Genomic DNA, 20,000 nt, shown 5'->3' with positions numbered 1-20,000 from the left:
CCTGTCCGGACAGTCACTATTGGCATTGAGCCACATTCCTATGTTTATTTCCTTAGTGAAGACTGTAATGTGGAAGCCATCATTCCTTTCCGTGACTATTACATCTAGAAAGGGAAGCTTCCCATCACTCTCCATCTCGTAAGTGAAACTTAACACCGAATTTTGCTCGAATGCCTCCTTCAGCTGCTGCAGACGTCTGACATCAGGTACCTGCATAAATATGTCGTCAACGTACCTACAGTATATGGCGGGTTTACCAGAGTATGTAAAATTGTCTTTGAAAATGTAAGAAGTGTCTTGCAAAACGCTTCTAGGCGTCAGACCATAAATAAAATGTGAAAATGAACTTTTGAGAGCAAATTTTTCAATTACCCTCTACAGTGAAGAAAAACATAAGAAATATTGAGAAGATTCGTGTTAGAATCATTAACCTTAACCTTTCGGACATATTCAACAACATATATATATGACAAACACTTAATTTGTTACATCACACTTAATTAATGTACATGACTAGGACATTGGTCAAATAACACGTAGATGCCATAGTGGCAACCCCAGGGGGGGGGGGGAGAAGGCCTAATAGAGTCAGTTGGGCAGAAGATAGGTGCTTCGGGAATCCTATCGTTTTAAAGGGTGTTGGTGGCTCAGTAGGTAGAGCGACTGGCTATACTGTCAACGTGGACAATGGTTTGAAGCTCTTGAGTATCCAGGTGAAGAAAAATGTTATTTTCCACACAATAATCTTTAGCAGTTTTATATGACTAGAACGTGAATAACCCAACACCTACATGCCAAAATGGACAGCAGATTCTTGTAATTTGATATTATCTAAACTTTTAATTATTAATCTTTTTTCTCCTTAGTATAACATCAAATTTTTGGGCATTGATTCCCGCACATAAAAACAATTCTAACTATCATAATTTGCCTGTTATAGGAGTTTATGGCTTTATCAACTGTGGGTCGACCTCCATACCCGCCCTCCCGACTCTCAGCCCTCAGTAAACACTCCACCGTCGGGGTTTAGACGCGTCCAGGTGGCCACTGTCCAGGTGGCCACTGTCCAGGTGGTCACTGCATGTCCAGGTGGCCACTGTCCAGGTGGCCACTGTCCAGGTGGTCACTGCATGTCCAGGTGGCCACTGTCCAGGTGGCCACTGTCCAGGTGGTATCTGTCCAGGTGGCCACTGTCCAGGTGGCCACTGTCCAGGTGGCCACTGTCCAGGTGGCCACTGTCCAGGTGGTATCTGTCCAGGTGGCCACACCTCACCCGTCAGCGAGCACTCTCATGGCTACCTGTCCCGAAGGCTGCTGCTGCTGCTGCCGCAGACACAGACAGATGGAGAGACAGGCACCAGGCAGAAACAAATGAGCAAAGTTTCTTTCACCCTGATGCTTCTGCTACCTAGCAGTAAATAGGTACCTGGGAGTTAGACAGCTGTTACAGGCTGATTCCTGGGGGGGGGTGTATTTACCTAGTTGTATTCACCTAGTTGTGCTTGCGAGGGTTGAGCTCTGCTCTTTCGGCCCGCCTCTCAACTGTCAATTAACTGATACTATTTTTTTTTCTCACACCACACACCCCAGGAAGCAGCCCGTGACAGCTGACTAACTCCCAGGTACCTATTTACTGCTAGGTAACAGGAGGATCAGGGTGAAACAAACTCTGCCCATTGTTTCTCGTCGGCGCCCGGAATCGAACCCGGGACCACAGGATCACTCTTAGCGTGCTGTCCGCTCAGCCACCGACTCCTGTGTATGTGTGTGCTGTGTGTGTATGGGGGGGGGGGAGACATCAGTAGTTAGTAACAGTTGATTGACAGTTGAAAGGCGGAAAGAAAGAGCAGAGCTCAACCCCCGCAAAAACAACTAGGTGAATACATAAACACACGCACACACGCACATAAGCACACGCACACGCACACACACATAAACACAAGCACAAGCACACGCACACACACATAAGCACACATAAGCACACGCACACACACATAAACACAAGCACAAGCACACGCACACACACATAAGCACACGCACAGTGTGTGTTGAGGGCACACGCACTAGGGAAACACCGATGGAAATTGAGTGCCCAAATGAGACACAGAGATATTAGAAAGAATTTTTTTAGTGTCAGAGTAGTTGACAAATGAAATGCATGATTGTCTGTTGAGAGGCGGGACCAAAGAGCCAGAGCTCAACCCCCGCAAGCACAACTAGGTGAGTATACACACACACACACATTGAAGTGAGGTGGTGGTTATCTACTTTGAAGTGATTTGGAGGCAGGCAGATTTGATATGGATTTAGACGCCATACACAGTTTCAAATGTAGATATGATAGAGCTCAATAGGCTTAGGAATCTGTAAATCAGTTGATTGACAGTTGAGAGGCGGAACCAAAGAGCCGAAGCTCACCCTCCCCCCCCCCTCCCGCAAGCAAAACTAGGTAGGGAGAACTAGGTGAGTACTCACGGCAGAAAGAGAAAAAGACAATATTAACCGCGAGAGGAATGGAGAGTTCTTTCCTCCGTCCTGCCCTTCCATCTCAATTTCAACTGTCATGACGCCAGGGCTCTAAACCCTCAGGAAAAACAAAGTACCACATAGCCGGGTCAACACACACACACACACACACACACACACACACACACACCCACACACACACACACACACACACACACACACACACACACACACACACGTAATGGGCAAAGTTTCTTTCACCCTAAGTGCCCCTGTTACCTAGCAGTAAATAGGTACCTGGGAGTTAGTCAGCTGTCACGGGCTGCTTCCTGGTGTGTGTGGGTGTGTGGTGTGGGGGAAAAAAATAGTAGTTAGTAAACAGTTGATTGACAGTTGAGAGGCGGGCCGAAAGAGCAAAGCTCAACCCCCGTAAAAAACACAACTAGTAAACACACACACACACACACACACACACACACACACACACACACACACACACACACACACACACACACACACACACACACACACACCTGTGTGTATATCACCTGTTGATTGACGGTTGAGAGGCGGGACCAAAGAGCCAGAGCTCAACCCCCGCAAACACAACTAGGTGAACTAGGTGAGTACACACACACATGCACACACACACACACACACACACACATGCACACACACACACACACACACACAGGGTTCAGTTCTTGCACCAATGATGTTTATTGTCTACATAAATGATCTACCAGTTGGTATACAGAATTATATGAACATGTTTGCTGATGATGCTAGGATAATAGGAAGGATAAGAAGCTTAGAATGATTGTCATGCCCTTCAAGAAGACCTGGACAAAATAAGTATATGGGGCACCACTTGGCAAATGCAATTCATTGTGAATAAATGCCATGTTATGGAATGTGGAATAGGAGAACATAGACCCCACGCAACCTATAAATTATGTGAGAAATCTTTAAAAAGTTCTGATAAAGAAAGAGATCTAGGGGTGGTTCTAGATAGAAAACTATCACCTGAGGACCACATAAAGAATATTGTGCGAGGAGCCTATGCTACGCTTTCTAACTTCAGAATTGCTTTTAAATACATGGATGGCGAAATACTAAAGAAATTGTTCACGACTTTTTTTAGGCCAAAGCTAGAATATGCAGCGGTTGTGTGGTGCCCATATCTTAAGAAGCACATCAACAAACTGGAAAAGGTGCAAAAACATGCTACTAAGTGGCTTTCAGAACTGAAGGGCAAGAGCTACGAGGAGAGGTTAGAGGCATTAAATATGCCAAAACTAGAAGTCAGAAGAAAAAGAGGTGATATGATCACTACATACAAAATAGTAACAGGAATTGATAAAATCGATAGGGAAGAGTTCCTGAGACCTGGAACTTCAAGAACAAGAGGTTCTTGAAGTGAGACAAGTGAGACAATAAATCAACTTATAAAGATTTAAACTAACTAAACAAAGATGCCGAAGAAATATAAGAAAAAACATTTTCGCAGAGTGGTAGACGGTTGGAACAAGTCAAGACCAAGACCGTCAGTAGTTTCAAAGCGTTATATGACAAAGAGTGCTGGGTAGACGGGACACCACGAGCGTAGCTCTCATCCTGTAACTACACTTAGGTAATTACACTTAGGTAATTACACTTAGGTAATTACACACACACACACAAACTCACACACACACACACACACACACACACACACACACACACACACACACACACTTGCAGATCTGGGAGGTGAAACCCTGCAAGAGTCAAATAGAGAGAAGGATCTGGGGGTTGATATCACACCGAACCTGTCCCCAGAGGCCCACATCAAAAGAATATCATCGGCGGCATATGCTAGACTGGCCAATATAAGAACTGCCTTTAGAAACTTGTGTAAGGAATCGTTCAGAACCCTGTATACCACTTATTAAGATCAATCCTGGAGTATGCAGCTCCAGCCTGGAGTCCATACCTAGTTAAACACAAGACAAAGTTAGAGAAGATTCAGCGGTATGCCATCAGGCTCGTCCCGGAACTGAGAGGAATGAGCTACGAGGAAAGGCTAAAGGAGCTGAACCTCACGTCCCTGGAAAACAGAAGAGTAAGGGGAGACATGATAACCACTTACAAAATTCTCAGGGGAATTGACAGGGTGGACAAAGACAAACTCTTCAGCACGGGTGGGACACGAACAAGGGGAAACAGGTGAAAACTTAGTACCCAGATGAGCCACAGAGACGGTAGAAAGAATTTTTTCAGTGTTAGAGTAGTTAATAAATGGAATGCATTAGGAAGTGATGTGGTGAAGGCTGACTCCATACACAGTTTCAAATGTAGATATGATAGAGCCCAGTAGGCTCAGGAATCTGTACACCAGTTGATTGACAGTTGAGAGGCGGGACCAAAGAGACAAAGCTCAACCCCCGCAAGTACAACTAGGTGAGTACACACACATACATTGGTCTGGTGGCTGTGTGGAAAGCGCTCGGGGATCGTAGTCGTATTGGCCCGGGTTCGATTCCAGGTGGAGGCGGAAACACATGAACAGAGTTTCTTTCACCCTGATGCATCCTGTTCACCTAGCATTAAATATGTACCTGGGAGTTAGACAGCTGGTACGAAATGTTTCCTGGAGATATGTATTTACTATGTCCATTTGTTTCCACCTCGGCCGGGAATCGAACTCGGGCTCTTAGGACTACAAATCACGAGCGCTGTCAACTCAGCCGCGAGGCCCCACAAAGTGAGTGAGTGTGTGTGTGTGTGTGTGTGTGTGTGTGTGTGTGTGTGTGTGTGTATGTGTGTGTGTGTGTGTGTGTGTGTGTGTGTGTGTGTGTGTGTGTGTGTGTGTGTGTGTGTGTGTATGTGTTAGAGAAATATATATATAGTAGATATGATAGAAAAAATTAGGTCGGGAATCAGTACATTAGGCAACCGACGGTTAGAAAGGCGGGGTCCAAGAGCTAACACCTCGATCCTACAGACACAACTATGAAATACAAATACTAAATACACACACACATACACCTCGCCAACCATATATTGGCCAAAACATATGATCACTACAACCATTTATCATCTCCAATTCTGATAAATTGTTACAATCAATCACCAATACTACCGAAGATAACGACACAATCACCCCCTTCCCCTGAAACAAGCAGCACACACAATCCCCCCTCCCCCCACGACCAACAAACACTCCCCCCCCCTTCCAGGTTTCAAGGAAATTTACTCTCGCGAGACATAAAGACAATGAAGAAATAAACTAGAATTATGGGAGAGAGTAAAATAAATTAACGACAGAAGGAAGGCGAAAAAGTCTATTGTATGATGGTTGTAGTAAACCAGAGAACTGGTAAACTAGGAGTTGTGGAAACCCAGAGAGATACACCCTAGAAACCAGAGAGGAAGACAGGTAAACCAGAAATTGTAGTGACAGCTACATCCTGGTACTCCAGGAATTGTGATGACCCAGACTAGTAAACTAGCAGTTATAATGACCCAGACTAGTAAACTAGCAGTTATAATGACCCAGACTAGTAAACTAGCAGTTATAATGACCCAGACTAGTAAACTAGCAGTTATAATGACCCAGACTAGTAAACTAGCAGTTATAATGACCCAGAGTTACAACCTAATCAGCCAGGAGTTGTGGCGACCCAGAGTGCCAGACTGGTAAACCAGGAGTGTTGCTAATAGTTATACTTTTGTTGTTCTTAATATTCTTCGTGTTTCTAGCTGGCTTCTCGAGTTTAACTGGCTCTGTACCGTGAAGAGGTGTTGTTGACAAACCTTTCACAGGGGAAGAGCAGTTTAGTGTAACCAAAATAAATATTTGGTCAGAGTCTTTTGTGGCTGAGAGAGAGGGAGAGAGAGAGAGAGAGAGAGAGAGAGAGAGAGAGAGAGAGAGAGAGAGAGAGAGAGAGAGAGAGAGAGAGAGAGAGAGAGAGAGAGAGAGAGAGAGAGAGAGAGAGAAATAAGATACAAAAGAGGCGTGCAGAAGAGCCACACACACAAACACTCACAATTAGACAGACACGGCCACTATACAATACACACTTACGGGGTAGAAAACAAAAGACGTCTCGAGACTAATTACATTCATTCAGTAACTGCTGCCACTGACAAGCTGGTGGCTGGGAACTCCTCGCAGCCCCTCACCCCATGGAGGGTGAGGCAACACACCCCCTGGAGCCCCTCACTCCATGGAGGGTGAGGCAACACACCCCTGGAGCCCCTCACTCCATGGAGGGTGAGGCAACACACCCCTAGAGTCCCTCACTCCATGGAGGGTGAGGCAACAAACCCCTTGGATAATCGTTAAGGTAACACCACTCTTACCTTTCCAGAGGAGATTGAGAGAGTGGGAAGGACAACAGTCAGAGTAAGGGATAGTTGATACCATGGAAGAGAGGAGAGCAGGTATGGTTGCAAGGGTGGATGGAGGCATGTTGAAACAGACGGAGACACACGCAGACAGGTTCGAAAGACGGTCGACCCCTTGGAATAAAAAAGGGTCAAATAAACTGTTCGATAATCTGAGGCCAAGGAGCCAAGGAGCAGAGACCGCTCGGAACTGCGACCAGCATAAAGCGAACAGTGAGACAGAAACAGTCAAGGATGACAGTCAAGGACCAAGTTTTCAGACTCTCAGACCTCAGTGCTTTGCCTCACCTCAGCCCTTCGTGCCCCTCAGGCTGGAGGAGGAGTTCAGGCCATTATCGGGAGGCAAGCACTAAGCCAGTATGACTCTCCGGACACATGGATGAGGAATGAGGACCAGGAGCATTGATATGAGGATGAAATGAATCAAAAAGTGATCTCAACTAAGTGACCCCAGGCACCATAGGGCTTGGTACCTGGAGTCGAATACCCACGTATGTGCTTGACTTGGGTGCGTGGCGGTGAGGTTTAGACAAGGCAGCTCCTGGTACATGGACCAGACTACGTGTCCTAGCAAGCGTTCTTAAACCACCACAATGCACGTGTCCTAGCTAGCGTTCTCAAACCACCACAATGCACGTGTCCTAGCTAGCGTTCTCAAACCACCACAATGCACGTGTCGTAGCTAGCGTTCTGAAACCACCACAATGCACGTGTCCTAGCTAGCGTTCTCAAACCCACCACAATGCACGTGTCCTAGCTAGCGTTCTCAAACCACCACAATGCACGTGTCGTAGCTAGCGTTCTGAAACCACCACAATGCACGTGTCCTAGCTAGCGTTCTCAAACCCACCACAATGCACGTGTCCTAGCTAGCGTTCTCAAACCACCACAATGCACGTGTCCTAGCTAGCGTTCTGAAACCACCACAATGCACGTGTCCTAGCTAGCGTTCTCAAACCACCACAATGCACGTGTCCTAGCTAGCGTTCTCAAACCCACCACAACGCACGTGTCCTAGCTAGCGTTCTCAAACCACCACAATGCACGTGTCCTAGCTAGCGTTCTCAAACCCACCACAATGCACGTGTCCTAGCTAGCGTTCTCAAACCCACCACAATGCACGTGTCCTAGCTAGCGTTCTCAAACCCACCACAATGTACGTGTCCTAGCTAGCGTTCTGAAACCACCACAATGCACGTGTCCTAGCTAGCGGTCTCAAACCACCACAATGCACGTGTCCTAGCTAGCGTTCTCAAACCCACCACAATGTACGTGTCCTAGCTAACGTTCTGAAACCACCACAATGCACGTGTCCTAGCTAGCGGTCTCAAACCCACCACAATGCACGTGTCCTAGCTAGCGTTCTGAAACCACAGACTCACCCTCCGTGGTTGAGTGCTAATTAACTCACTATACCCTTCGGCGTCCAGCAGACCCTCAACCCCTGTCCACGGAGGACACCAGTAAATGTGTGTACATGTTAGTTTACATTTTATAAATGCATTATCACGTCTGTGGTGAGGAAAATACCGAGGTTGTGTAGTGTTGTGTGGGCTTAACCTGGGCGTGTGGGGGTGTGGATGACATGTGGCTCCGTGTTAGTGTCGAGGGGCGGACGGTGCAGTGCATGATCCACTCTTGCAATGTACCAACTGCATTTGATGATGCTAGTATTGGAAGAATTACATACATTCATACACACACATATCTTGCAACTCGGCATACATATACCATACAGCATTGATAAAGACAGACTATTTATTACAAGGGGCACACGCACAAGGGGACACAGATGGAAACTGAGTGCCCAAATGAGCCACAGAGACGTTAGAAAGAACTTTTTCAGTGTCAGAGTAGTTAGTAAATGGAATGCACTAGGAAGTGATGTGGTGGAGGCTGACTCCATACACAGTTTCAAATGTAGATATGATAGAGCCCAGTAGGGTCAGGAATCTGTACACCAGTTGATTGACGGTTGAGAGGCGGGACCAAAGAGCCAAAGCTCAACCCCCGCAAGCACAATTAGGTGAGTACAATTAGGTGAGTACACACACACACACACACCACACACACACACACACCACACACACACACACACACACACACACACACACACACACACACACACACACACACACCACACACACACACACACACACACACACACACACACACACACACACACACAATGCAGTTCAGCTATTGTACTGCAACCATTTCCTGCAACTTCCATGTTGCTGAATTGCGAGGTTAAACGTCGTTGCACCTGTAATCACCACCAACCATTGTGCAGGTGCTCATTCTAAGACCTCCGTGGACCTCAGCAGGTGTTCGAGCCCACAGGTGCCCTCGAATGCTTCAACGTGACAAAGATGTCCTATGACCAAGTAATGTTCTTTACGTTCATGCCAACTTTTTTTTTTAACGTCATCTCACTTGAATAACCGGAGATTCGAACTCGGGCCGCAGAAGAACAAGTGTGTGCTCCCCCTACCAACCGCACCATTGATGCCCCACAATAAGGAAAGACCTGTTGACCAGACCACACACTAGAAGGTGAAGGGACGACGACGTTTCGGTCCGTCCTGGAGCATTCTCAAGTCGACTTGAGAATGGTCCAGGACGTACCGGAACGTCGTCGTCCCTTCACCTTCTAGTGTGTGATCTGGTCAACATACTTTAGCCACGTTTTGTGACTCTTCACCTGCACAAGGAAAGACCTCAGAACTACCTGACTGGTAACCAACTTCATCAGAACTACCTGACTGGTAACCAACTTCATCAGAACTACCTGACTGGTAACCAACTTCATCAGAACTACCTGACTGGTAACCAACTTCATCAGGGCAAACCTACATATAAACTACAAGGGGTTTTATTAATAGATTTTGATTCAAGCTCGAGTTGTATTCTATAATGAAGCTGCCAAGCTTAGAATGCATTTATGACATTATTAAACATAATGTTCAGCTTGAGTTGGAAAAAATGAGGATTATGAGAGGGGTCTCGTAGCGTAGTTGGCTTCGTTCTCGACTCACCTTCGGGGATACCGAGTTCTATTCCTGGACGGGACAGAAATGGCGGGACTCTTTTCCTTTCACCCAATGCAGCTGTTCACCTAGCAGTAAATAGATACCAAGGAGTTAGCCAATTGTTATGGGGATGTATCCTGGGGAGGGTCAGTTCGACCCTCGGTGGGCCTTGATATTTGTCTGAAGTATATATATATATATATATATATATATATATATATATATATATATATATATATATATATATATATATATATATATATATATATATATATATATATATGTTGTTGAATATGACCGAAAAGGTAAGATTAATAATTCTAACACGAATCTTCTCAATATTTCTTATGTTTCTTTTCACTGTCGAAGGTAATTGAAAAATCAGTTCTCCAAAATTCATTTTTATATCTAGTCTGACGCGACACTTCAACGTGTTTCGTAATAACTTAGTACATTTTCAAAGACTTTACTTTACACACACAACTGTAACCTGTAAACACTAAACAGAGTCAGCTAATCCGTCATACTTATATTCGCATTTGGGTGAGGTGATATGGTACAACAGTTTTGGATGAGGTGAACAAACTTGTGACAAATACAAGACAGAACACGAAACTAGTGGGTATTAATTGGATATGAGAGTATAAGAATGGAAGTAACTGCAGAGGGCCTATTGGCCCATATCTCCTCTTGATGCTTCTATATTGGTTCGGAGTCTTGAAGTGGGTAAAATATAGTTGCGAATAGGCTGTTGATTGCTGGTGTTGACTTTTTGATGTGTAGTGCCTCGCAGATGTCGAGCCGCCTGCTATCGCTGTATCTATCGAGGATTTGTGTGTTGTTAAATCTTCTCCGGTGATGGTCCGGTTGTGAGAGGAGATTATATGTTCCTTTATGGGGCCCTGTTGTTTATGCATTGTTAAACGCCTGGAAAGAGACGTTGTTGTCTTGCCTATATACTGAGTTCTTTGGGGGCTTACAGTCCCCAAGTGGGCATTTGAAGGCATAGACGACGTTGGTTTCCTTTAAGGCGTTCTGCTTTGTGTCTGGAGAGTTTTTCATGAGTAGATTGGCCGTTTATTTTGGTTTTATAGTAAATCGTCAATTGTATTTTCTGATTTTTGTCTGTAGGGATAACGTTTCCATCAACAATATCCTTTCAGGACCCTTTCCTTCGTTTTATGAGCTGTCGAAAAGAAGTTCCTGTAAAATAGTTTAATAGGGGTACAGGTGTTGTGTTAGTTGACTCTTCAGAGGTTACATAGCGTTTTACCTATCTTTTTATGAGGCTTTTCAACAAAACCATTGGAGAAGCCGTTGTTGACTAGGATCTGCCTTACCCTACAGAGATCTTCATCGACTTGCTTCCATCCTGATCTGTGGCTGAGAGCACGGTCGACATAAGCGTTAACAACACTCCTCTTGTACCTGTCTGGGTAGTCACTGTTAGCATTGAGGCACATTCCTATGTTTGTTTCCTTAGTGTAGACTGCAGTGTGGAAACCTCCGCTCCTCTCCGTGACTGTTACATCTAGAAAGGGTCGCTTCCCATCCTTCTCAATCTCGTAAGTGAAACGCAACACAGAATTCCGCTCAAATGCCTCCTTCAGCTCCTGCAGATGTCTGACATCAGGTACCTGTGTAAAAATGTCGTCAACATACCTGCAGTATATGGCGGGTTTCAAGTCCCTGTCGACTAAGACCTTCTGCTCTATGGTACCCATGTACAAGTTCGCAAACAGGACACCTAGGGGAGAACCCATGGCGATCCCCATCTACTAGCTTATACATGTGTCCATCTGGGCTCAAGAAGGGTGCCTCTTTAGTACAAGCTTGGAGTAGTTTCCTTAGAATGTTTTCTGGTATGACAAGATGAGTACAAGGAGCTGAAGGAGGCATTCGAGCGGAATTCTGTGTACTTGCACTGTACCTGTACTGTACCTGTATTGTACCTGTACTGTACCTGCACGGTTCCTGTACTGTAACTGTACTGTACCTGTACTGTACCTGCACTGTACCTGTACACTACCTGCACAGTACCTGTACTGTTCTTGTACCATACCTGCACTATAGCTGCACTGTACCTGCACTGTGCCTGTACTGTACTTGTACCATACCTGCACTATACCTGCACTGTATCTGCACTGTACCTGTACTGTACTTGTACCATACCTGTACTATACCTGCACTGTACCTGTACTGTACTTGTATCATACCTGCACTTATACCTGTACTGTACTTGTACCATTCCTGCACTGTACCTGTACTGTACTTGTACCACACCTGCACTATACCTGCACTGTACCTGTACTGTACTTGTACCATACCTGCACTATACCTGCACTGTACCCGCACTGTCGATGTCGATGCTCTCTGTTCCAGTAAACAAAATCGTCCCATTATTTACGGAATTTGATCAATCCGTTTACAATTCGACGTTTTAGTAAAAAATAACGCATGGTAATATTTACGACTCCGATATACACCAGCTTCGATAGGTTAGGAGGGTTGCTTGGGTTTGATGACCAAACCACACATACACCAAAAGACGAGGAGACGGCGAAGACGTTTTGGTCCCCCCCCCCCCCATGGACCATTTTCAAGTCCATTGGGATATTGGTCTTGGTAATGGTCCTGGACGGACCGAAACGTCGTCGTCAGTTCAACTGCTGATGTGTATCTACGTCATATCTTGGGCTACGTTATTCTGACTCGTCGTTGGCTTGGGTTTGAACGTTTCTACTTGAGCAAAACCATTGCATTTCCCCACGGAATACAACATTCACAGAACGTACTGTTAATGTTGGTAAATAGTTTAGCGGTCCATGGCTGTTTTAGAGTGACGGTTGTATTATACAACCACCTAAGACGGGTAGGCTCTATTTTATACAACTTCTATGGTGGGAAAGCTCTATATTATAAAAAAACTAAATTGAGGAATAATACACACGGCCACTTGAGTGTATTTAAGAGTTTCTCAAGGAATATAAACACCTAATCTTAAAGTCAAATTGTCTCAATATTTGTGTATGTTTTTTGTTGCAATCAGGAGTTGAGAGTTCCCGTGTGAACGGGAACTCCTCCTTTCTCCAGTGTGTGTGTGTGTGTGTGTGTGTGTGTGTGTGTGTGTGTGTGTGTGTGTGTGTGTGTGTGTGTGTATTCACCTAGTTGTGTTTGCGGGGGTTGAGCTTTGCTCTTTCGGCCCGCCTCTCAACTGTCAATCAACTACGTGTGTGTGTGTACTCACCTAATCACCTAATTCACCTAATTGTGCTTGCGGGGGTTGAGCTCTGGCTCTTTGGTCCCGCCTCTCAACCGTCAATCAACTGGTGTACAGATTCCTGAGCCTATTGGGCTCTATCATATCTACATTTGAAACTGTGAATGGAGTCAGCCTCCACCACATCACTTCCTAATGCATTCCATTTGCTAACTACTCTGACACTGAAAAAGTTCTTTCTAACGTCTCTGTGGCTCATTTGGGTACTCAGCTTCCACCTGTGTCCCCTTGTTCGCGTCCCACCAGTGTTGAAAAGTTCATCCTTGTTTACCCGGTCGATTCCCCTGAGGATTTTGTAGGTTGTGATCATGTCCCCCCTTACTCTTCTGTCTTCCAGTGTCGTGAGGTGCATTTCCCGCAGCCTTTCCTCATAACTCATGCCTCTTAGTTCTGGGACTAGTCTAGTAGCATACCTTTGGACTTTTTCCAGCTTCGTCTTGTGCTTGACAAGGTACGGGCTCCATGCTGGGGCCGCATACTCCAGGATTGGTCTTACATATGTGGTGTACAAGATTCTGAATGATTCCTTACACAGGTTCCTGAACGCCGTTCTGATGTTAGCCAGCCTCGCATATGCCGCAGACGTTATTCTCTTTATGTGGGCTTCAGGAGACAGGTTTGGTGTGATATCAACTCCTAGATCTTTCTCTCTGTCTGTTTCATTAAGTACTTCATCTCCTATTCTGTATCCTGTGCCTGGCCTCCTGTTTCCACTGCCTAGTTTCATTACTTTGCATTTACTCGGGTTGAACTTCAACAGCCATTTGTTGGACCATTCACTCAGTCTATCCAGGTCATCTTGTAGCCTCCTACTATCATCCTCTGTTTCAATCCTCCTCATAATTTTTGCATCGTCGGCAAACATTGAGAGGAACGAATCTATACCCTCTGGGAGATCATTTACATATACCAGAAACAGTATAGGTCCAAGGACTGACCCCTGCGGGACTCCACTTGTGACGTCTCGCCAATCTGAGACCTCACCCCTCACACAGACTCGTTGTCTCCTGTTGCTTAGGTATTCCTCTATCCACCGGAGTACCTTCCCTCTCACTCCAGCCTGCATCTCCAACTTTCGCACTAGCCTCTTGTGTGGCACTGTATCAAAGGCTTTCTGACAATCCAAAAATATGCAGTCTGCCCACGTGTGTGTGTGTGTGTGTGTGTGTGTGTGTGTGTGTGTGTGTGTGTGTGTGTGTGTGTGTGTGTGTGTGTGTGTGTGTGTGTGTGTGTGTGTGCGTATTCACCTAGTTGTGTTTGCGGGGGTTGAGCTTTGCTCTTTCGGCCCGCCTCTCAACTGTCAATCAACTACGTGTGTGTGTGTGTGTGTGTGTGTGTGTGTGTGTGTGTGTGTGTGTGTGTGTGTGTGTGTGTGTGTGTGTGTGTGTGTGTGTGTGTGTGTGTGTGCGTATTCACCTAGTTGTGTTTGCGGGGGTTGAGCTTTGCTCTTTCGGCCCGCCTCTCAACTGTCAATCAACTACGTGTGTGTGTGTGTGTGTGTGTGTGTGTGTGTGTGTGTGTGTGTGTGTGTGTGTGTGTGTGTGTGTGTGTACTCACCTAGTTGTGCTTGCGGGGGTTGAGCTCTGGCTCTTTCGTCCCACCTCCCAACCGTCAATCAACTGGTGTACAGGTTCCTGAGCCTAATGGGCTCTATCATATCTACATTTGAAACTGTGTATGGAGTCAGCCTCCACCACATCACTGCCTAATGCATTCCACCTATTAACAACTCTGACACTGAAAAAGTTCTTTCTGACGTCTCTGTGGCTCATTTGGGTACTCAGTTTCCACCTGTGTCCCATTGTTCGTGTTCCACCCGTGCTAAAGAGTTTGTCTTTGTCCACCCTATCAATTCCCCTGAAGATTTTGTAGGTGGTTATCATGCCTCCACTTACTCTTCTGTTTACTTCTATTTCTAATTCCTGGTATTGATTGTGTCATCCATCTCTGTGCCCGTTGAAGAGCATTTACGTTCATGATGTAGTGCAATGACCATTACACCCCAAAACCCCAATCCAAAGCCTGAATATATTATTCTATCAATCCGAGTCACAACTCCATCACCCCCTTAAAGCCCTCCGAGTCCCCCGTAAACCCCCTTGTCACCCCCCCCCTTTCTGGCTCCTTTAATTCCGGACCATTGAATCTGAACCTCTGTCATCTCCCATCCTTAAATTTACCTCCACTTAAACCTTGACCCTCAACCTCCTCCCCTCCACTCCCCTCCCACATAACCCCCTCCCAATCCCCCCCCCCTATTCCTCCCACCTCCACCTGACCTCCCCCATTTCCCATCCTTCAACCCCTCCCCCTTTCTCTCTCTATTCCCCCCCCCCCTTCCCCAACGATAAAAAAGTTGCCAACAATTGTCCTGTCATTCTCGTCTCTGGAATTCCCCAAAAATTTTTTTATGTAATTCATAGCAATTTGCGGCGAGTTGCAGGCGTTTACACGCTTTGGGCGGCAGTTTCACAGTGCTGTATATCAGTAGCTTGCAAGGTCGTACTCGACTCCTGGACCCGCCTTCCGATCTCAGTTCCCACAATCTTCTTGAGATATTTGCAAAACCCCCGTGGCGCAGTGGTAAGCCCGGCGCTTCGCGAGCACTTTGGCTTGGGTTCGTTTCCTGTCCGGGGAGGATTGACTGGGCGCCAATTCTTAAACTGTAGCCTCTGTTCATCGAGCAGTAAATGGGTACCTGGTTAACTGTTAAACGATTTGGCAGGTCGTATTCGAGGAATAATTAGAATTAAGGACCTGCACGGACAGCATTACGTGGCTAGTGGCTTTACAAGAATGTAAGAACTCTTGTATATATAAATAAAATAAAAATAAATAAAAATTATGTTTCAAAGTGTGTATCGAGTTTGTTTCTTGTAATCCATCTTATTTATATACAACTCTGACACTGAAGAAGGTCTTCTGACATCGCTCTCTGAGACATTTGTGTCTTTAGATTCCAGTTGATCCCTCATCGTTCTGCTCGTTCTAGCTCTGTTCAGTACTCGTTTATGTTTGGTGTCTTTAGCAGATTGTTGTTTTAGATTCAGCTACTCAGAACAAAAGTTCCAAGTAGCACGGGCTATGGTGAGCCCGTAGTGGACTTACCTTGCACAGGAGCGAGGCTGTGTATGTTTTTTTTGATTGATTGATGAAGACTGAGCCACCCCAAGAGGTAGCACGGGCATAATTAGCCCCGTAAGTGGTAGATGTTCAGGGAATGTCGTCGTGTCAACATGCCTTTAGTCGTGTATAACATCTTGAAGTCTGGGTCTGGCTCTTAAGCAGCTTTATACGTCTTAATTATGACCTCTCTGCTGCTCATCTCCTCCAATGTGGGGAAGTACAGTTCCCTTAGTTACTACATCTCATCGTCTCTCTTAGTCGTTCTTCGCTATACTGGCCCCTAAGCTCAGGCACGAGTCTTGTTGCATATCTCTCTCTGGACCTTTTTTAGTTTTATGCTTCTACAGGTAAGGGTACCATCTAGGAGGGAGGGGCTGCGTACTTTAGAGAGAGTGTCTCACGTAGGTTGTGTATAGAGCCAGGATGACTTTGCATTTAGCTGGGTTAAGGTTTAGGAAGCCCTTTTTCAGTCAACTTCTGTTAAGTGTCAAGACCCTTGTGCGGTCCTCCTCTATCCTGATGCCTCTCAACAGTGTTGTATCATCTACAAACATACATTCGAGAAGGCAGTTTGCTTTGTTATGTATTGGCTCTTCATAACTTAACACTTTGTTCAGTATTAAGCTATGAAGTCCGGTTGTGGGGCATCACGTGTTACCTATCTCCACTCTGATATCTCCTATCTACCTGCAACCATTTGCTTCCCTTGATAAGAACGCCCTCGCCCACTCTACTAGTAAAATAGTAGAGTGGTAAATAAAGAGATAAAAGATAGAGATACATCAACCAGGTTTTTTAACTTGCGCAGGGGGGGGGGGGTTATCTTGTGTGAGGCACTTTCAAATGTTTTCTTACAACCAAGGAATAGGCAGTCTGCCCGCCCCTCTCTATATCTTGATTGATTTTTTACCATCTTGTTGAAGAACTTCAAAAATTCAATTTCCAATACGTTTCTCAGAGCAGTATCACCCTTTTTCTTAAATCTTGCTGGTGTTTGGAGGCCGAATTTAACTGTTATAAGTGAGCAAAAAGCTTGCTTTGGATAAGTCAATCGAGTAGTTTGTTAGAGATTACTTAGTGATACTTTTGTGTCGTTTAAGGGTTCGTGTCTACTTCACTTTCGTTCCTATAAGCACTTTCCAAGAGTCTAGACACTCTGCCTCTTCCAGGGAGGAGCAAAATACTGTAGCAATGGGACTACCCGAGGCTTACGGTGTCTCCTTTAGTATCTAAGAGGTTATCACGTGGTGGCTTGTGGTGGCGTTTTGTCACTTGCAGGTACTGTAGGTATGTCTACTCTGACGTCTAAAGGACTTCTGGGGTTCCTGTCAGCATCACAGTGTGTGTGTGTGTGTGTGTGTGTGTGTGTGTGTGTGTGTGTGTGTGTGTGTGTGTGTGTGTGTGTGTGTGTGTGTGTTTGTGTGTGTGTGTGTGTGTGTGTGTGTGTGCGTGTGTGTGTGTTTGTGTGTGTGTGTGTGTTTGTATGTGTGTGTGTGTTTGTATGTGTGTGTGTGTGTGTGTGTGTGTGTGTGTGTGTGTGTGTGTGTGTGTGTGTGTGTGTGTGTGTGTGTGTGTGTGTGTGTGTGTGTGCGTGTGTGTGTTCTGTAAGGGGCTCTTATATTTAGTGGCACATCAGTTAACAGTTTGAAAAATCTTTCAGGAAGGTTTAATTAAGATTTCCTCAACTTCCTTATCCTTCTCTGTGTCCAACAGTCTTCTTGTTGTGTGAATGTGAATGGTTGTGATCGTGTGAATGTGAATGGTTGTGATCGTGTGAATGTGAATGGTTGTGGTCGTGTGAATGTGAATGGTTGTGATCGTGTGAATGTGAATGGTTGTGATCGTGTGAATGTGAATGGTTGTGATCGTGTGAATGTGAATGGTTGTGGTCGTGTGAATGTGAATGGTTGTGATCGTGTGAATGTGAATGGTTGTGGTCGTGTGAATGTGAATGATTGTGGTCGTGTGAATGTGAATGGTTGTGGTCGTGTGAATGTGAATGGTTGTGGTCGTGTGAATGTGAATGGTTGTGGTCGTGTGAATGTGAATGGTTGTGGTCGTGTGAATGTGAATGGTTGTGGTCGTGTGAATGTGAATGGTTGTGGTCGTGTGAATGTGAATGGTTGTGGTCGTGTGAATGTGAAGGGTTGTGGTCGTGTGAATGTGAATGGTTGTGGTCGTGTGAATGTGAATGGTTGTGGTCGTGTGAATGTGAAGGGTTGTGGTCGTGTGACTGTGAATGGTTGTGATCGTGTGAATGCGTACGTGTGTGGGGGTGGGGGTAAGGGGGGAGAAAGGTGAGGGGGGGGGCATGACCGGGGTCATGAACTGGCTGACAGCCTTACAGAATATTTAACAGACAACTTATACTTAAGTCACTTTTAAAGTTATCATTACTTAAACACCAAACACACGTCTACTCTGGATTTTTCAGTAATACAACGACATTTACATACAATAACATTGCACATATATATATATATATATATATATATATATATATATATATATATATATATATATATATATATATATATATATATATATATATATATATAAACACGTCAAGCCTGATTGGTCTCCAGGCCAACATGCATCAGAAAACCCCTGACCTCCTGAAGGATTCGAACCCGGTCAGCCAAGGCCTCCCTGCCCCTTGGTATATCCAGTAATATATTCACTCGGCCAAACTGACTATACAAAAGTATTGGAAGTCGTGTGACCCAATACCCGACAGCTTTTAAAGACCATTTTGGGCACAGATATTTCATCAAATCACTTCATCATTTGTCAGGCATCAAGAGAACCCCCCCCTCCCCTAGGCCTGGTCTAGGACCGGGCCGCAGGTACAATAAGCCCCGGAATTATCGCAAGGTAGGTATGGTTTTCATCGGGTATCCTGTACCCACGCATGAGACTGCGAGCAGCTGCGTCCAACAGTCTGATTGATCTGATCACCAACCAGGAGGCCAGGTCAGAGACCGGGTCGTGGTGGCATTGATCCCCGGAACCAATAGAGGTAGGGGAAGGGAAATATCAGGAGAAAGCGCCAAACCATTACGACTATATAGCACTTGGAAGGGGTCAGGATAAGGATTTGGGATGGGACGGGGGGTGGGAATGGTGTCCAACCACTTGGAAGGTCGGAGATTGAACGCCGACCTGCATGAAGCGAGACCGTCGCTCTACAATCCCGTCCAAGCAGTTGAACACCAATGAAGGTAGTCAACCTAACATATCCTAAGACATCCTAACATAACATATCCTAACCTAACCTAATACCAAGTATTTATCCTGTCCCTCCCTACCAAAAAAGGCGAAAAATAAATGTAGGTGTGAACCAGCGTTTGACATTTACAGGTTGGATAATAATCCACACGATCAGGAAGCAATAGAGTCTAGTCACCCCACCCTAACCAGGATTCGAACCCGGGTCCTCTAGCTCGAGTCGTGACCGTGCTAATCACAGCTCCCCGAAGATACTCCATTGTGAGTCATGCAGAGTTAATTTTTTTTATTAAATAATCGTTTATTTCAACTCCTTAATGTCTATTCGTCACCGGAACTCAAGGCCTAAAATTACCGGAAATCGGAAAAATTATCGATGAAATAGTGAACGATCAAGCGAAGAACATAGGATAAAACGGAAGCTCTTCATTGGACGCCTGAGCGCCAAAGAACAAAGAGCTCTTGCCTCCTATTGG

The 20,000-nt window shown here is 45.4% G+C and overlaps 1 protein-coding gene across 1 annotated transcript in view; it reads left to right on the top strand.

Annotated features, from left to right (window-relative positions):
* The window catches only part of LOC138363372 (uncharacterized), a 25,640-nt gene extending 5,902 nt beyond the window's left edge, over window positions 1-19,738 (top strand). Inside the window, exons 2-3 of the mRNA XM_069322402.1 lie at window positions 18,010-18,557; window positions 19,657-19,738. Of these exons, the coding sequence (XP_069178503.1) occupies window positions 18,010-18,557; window positions 19,657-19,738 (630 nt within the window). The remainder of the gene's footprint in view (window positions 1-18,009; window positions 18,558-19,656) is intronic.
* The last annotated feature ends 262 nt before the right edge of the window (window positions 19,739-20,000 follow it).

Source organism: Procambarus clarkii, chromosome 10 (assembly GCF_040958095.1).
Source record: "Procambarus clarkii isolate CNS0578487 chromosome 10, FALCON_Pclarkii_2.0, whole genome shotgun sequence".
Classification (NCBI taxonomy): domain Eukaryota; kingdom Metazoa; phylum Arthropoda; class Malacostraca; order Decapoda; family Cambaridae; genus Procambarus; species Procambarus clarkii.
Note: the sequence above shows the minus strand (reverse complement) of the source record. Positions and strands in the feature narration are given on the sequence as shown.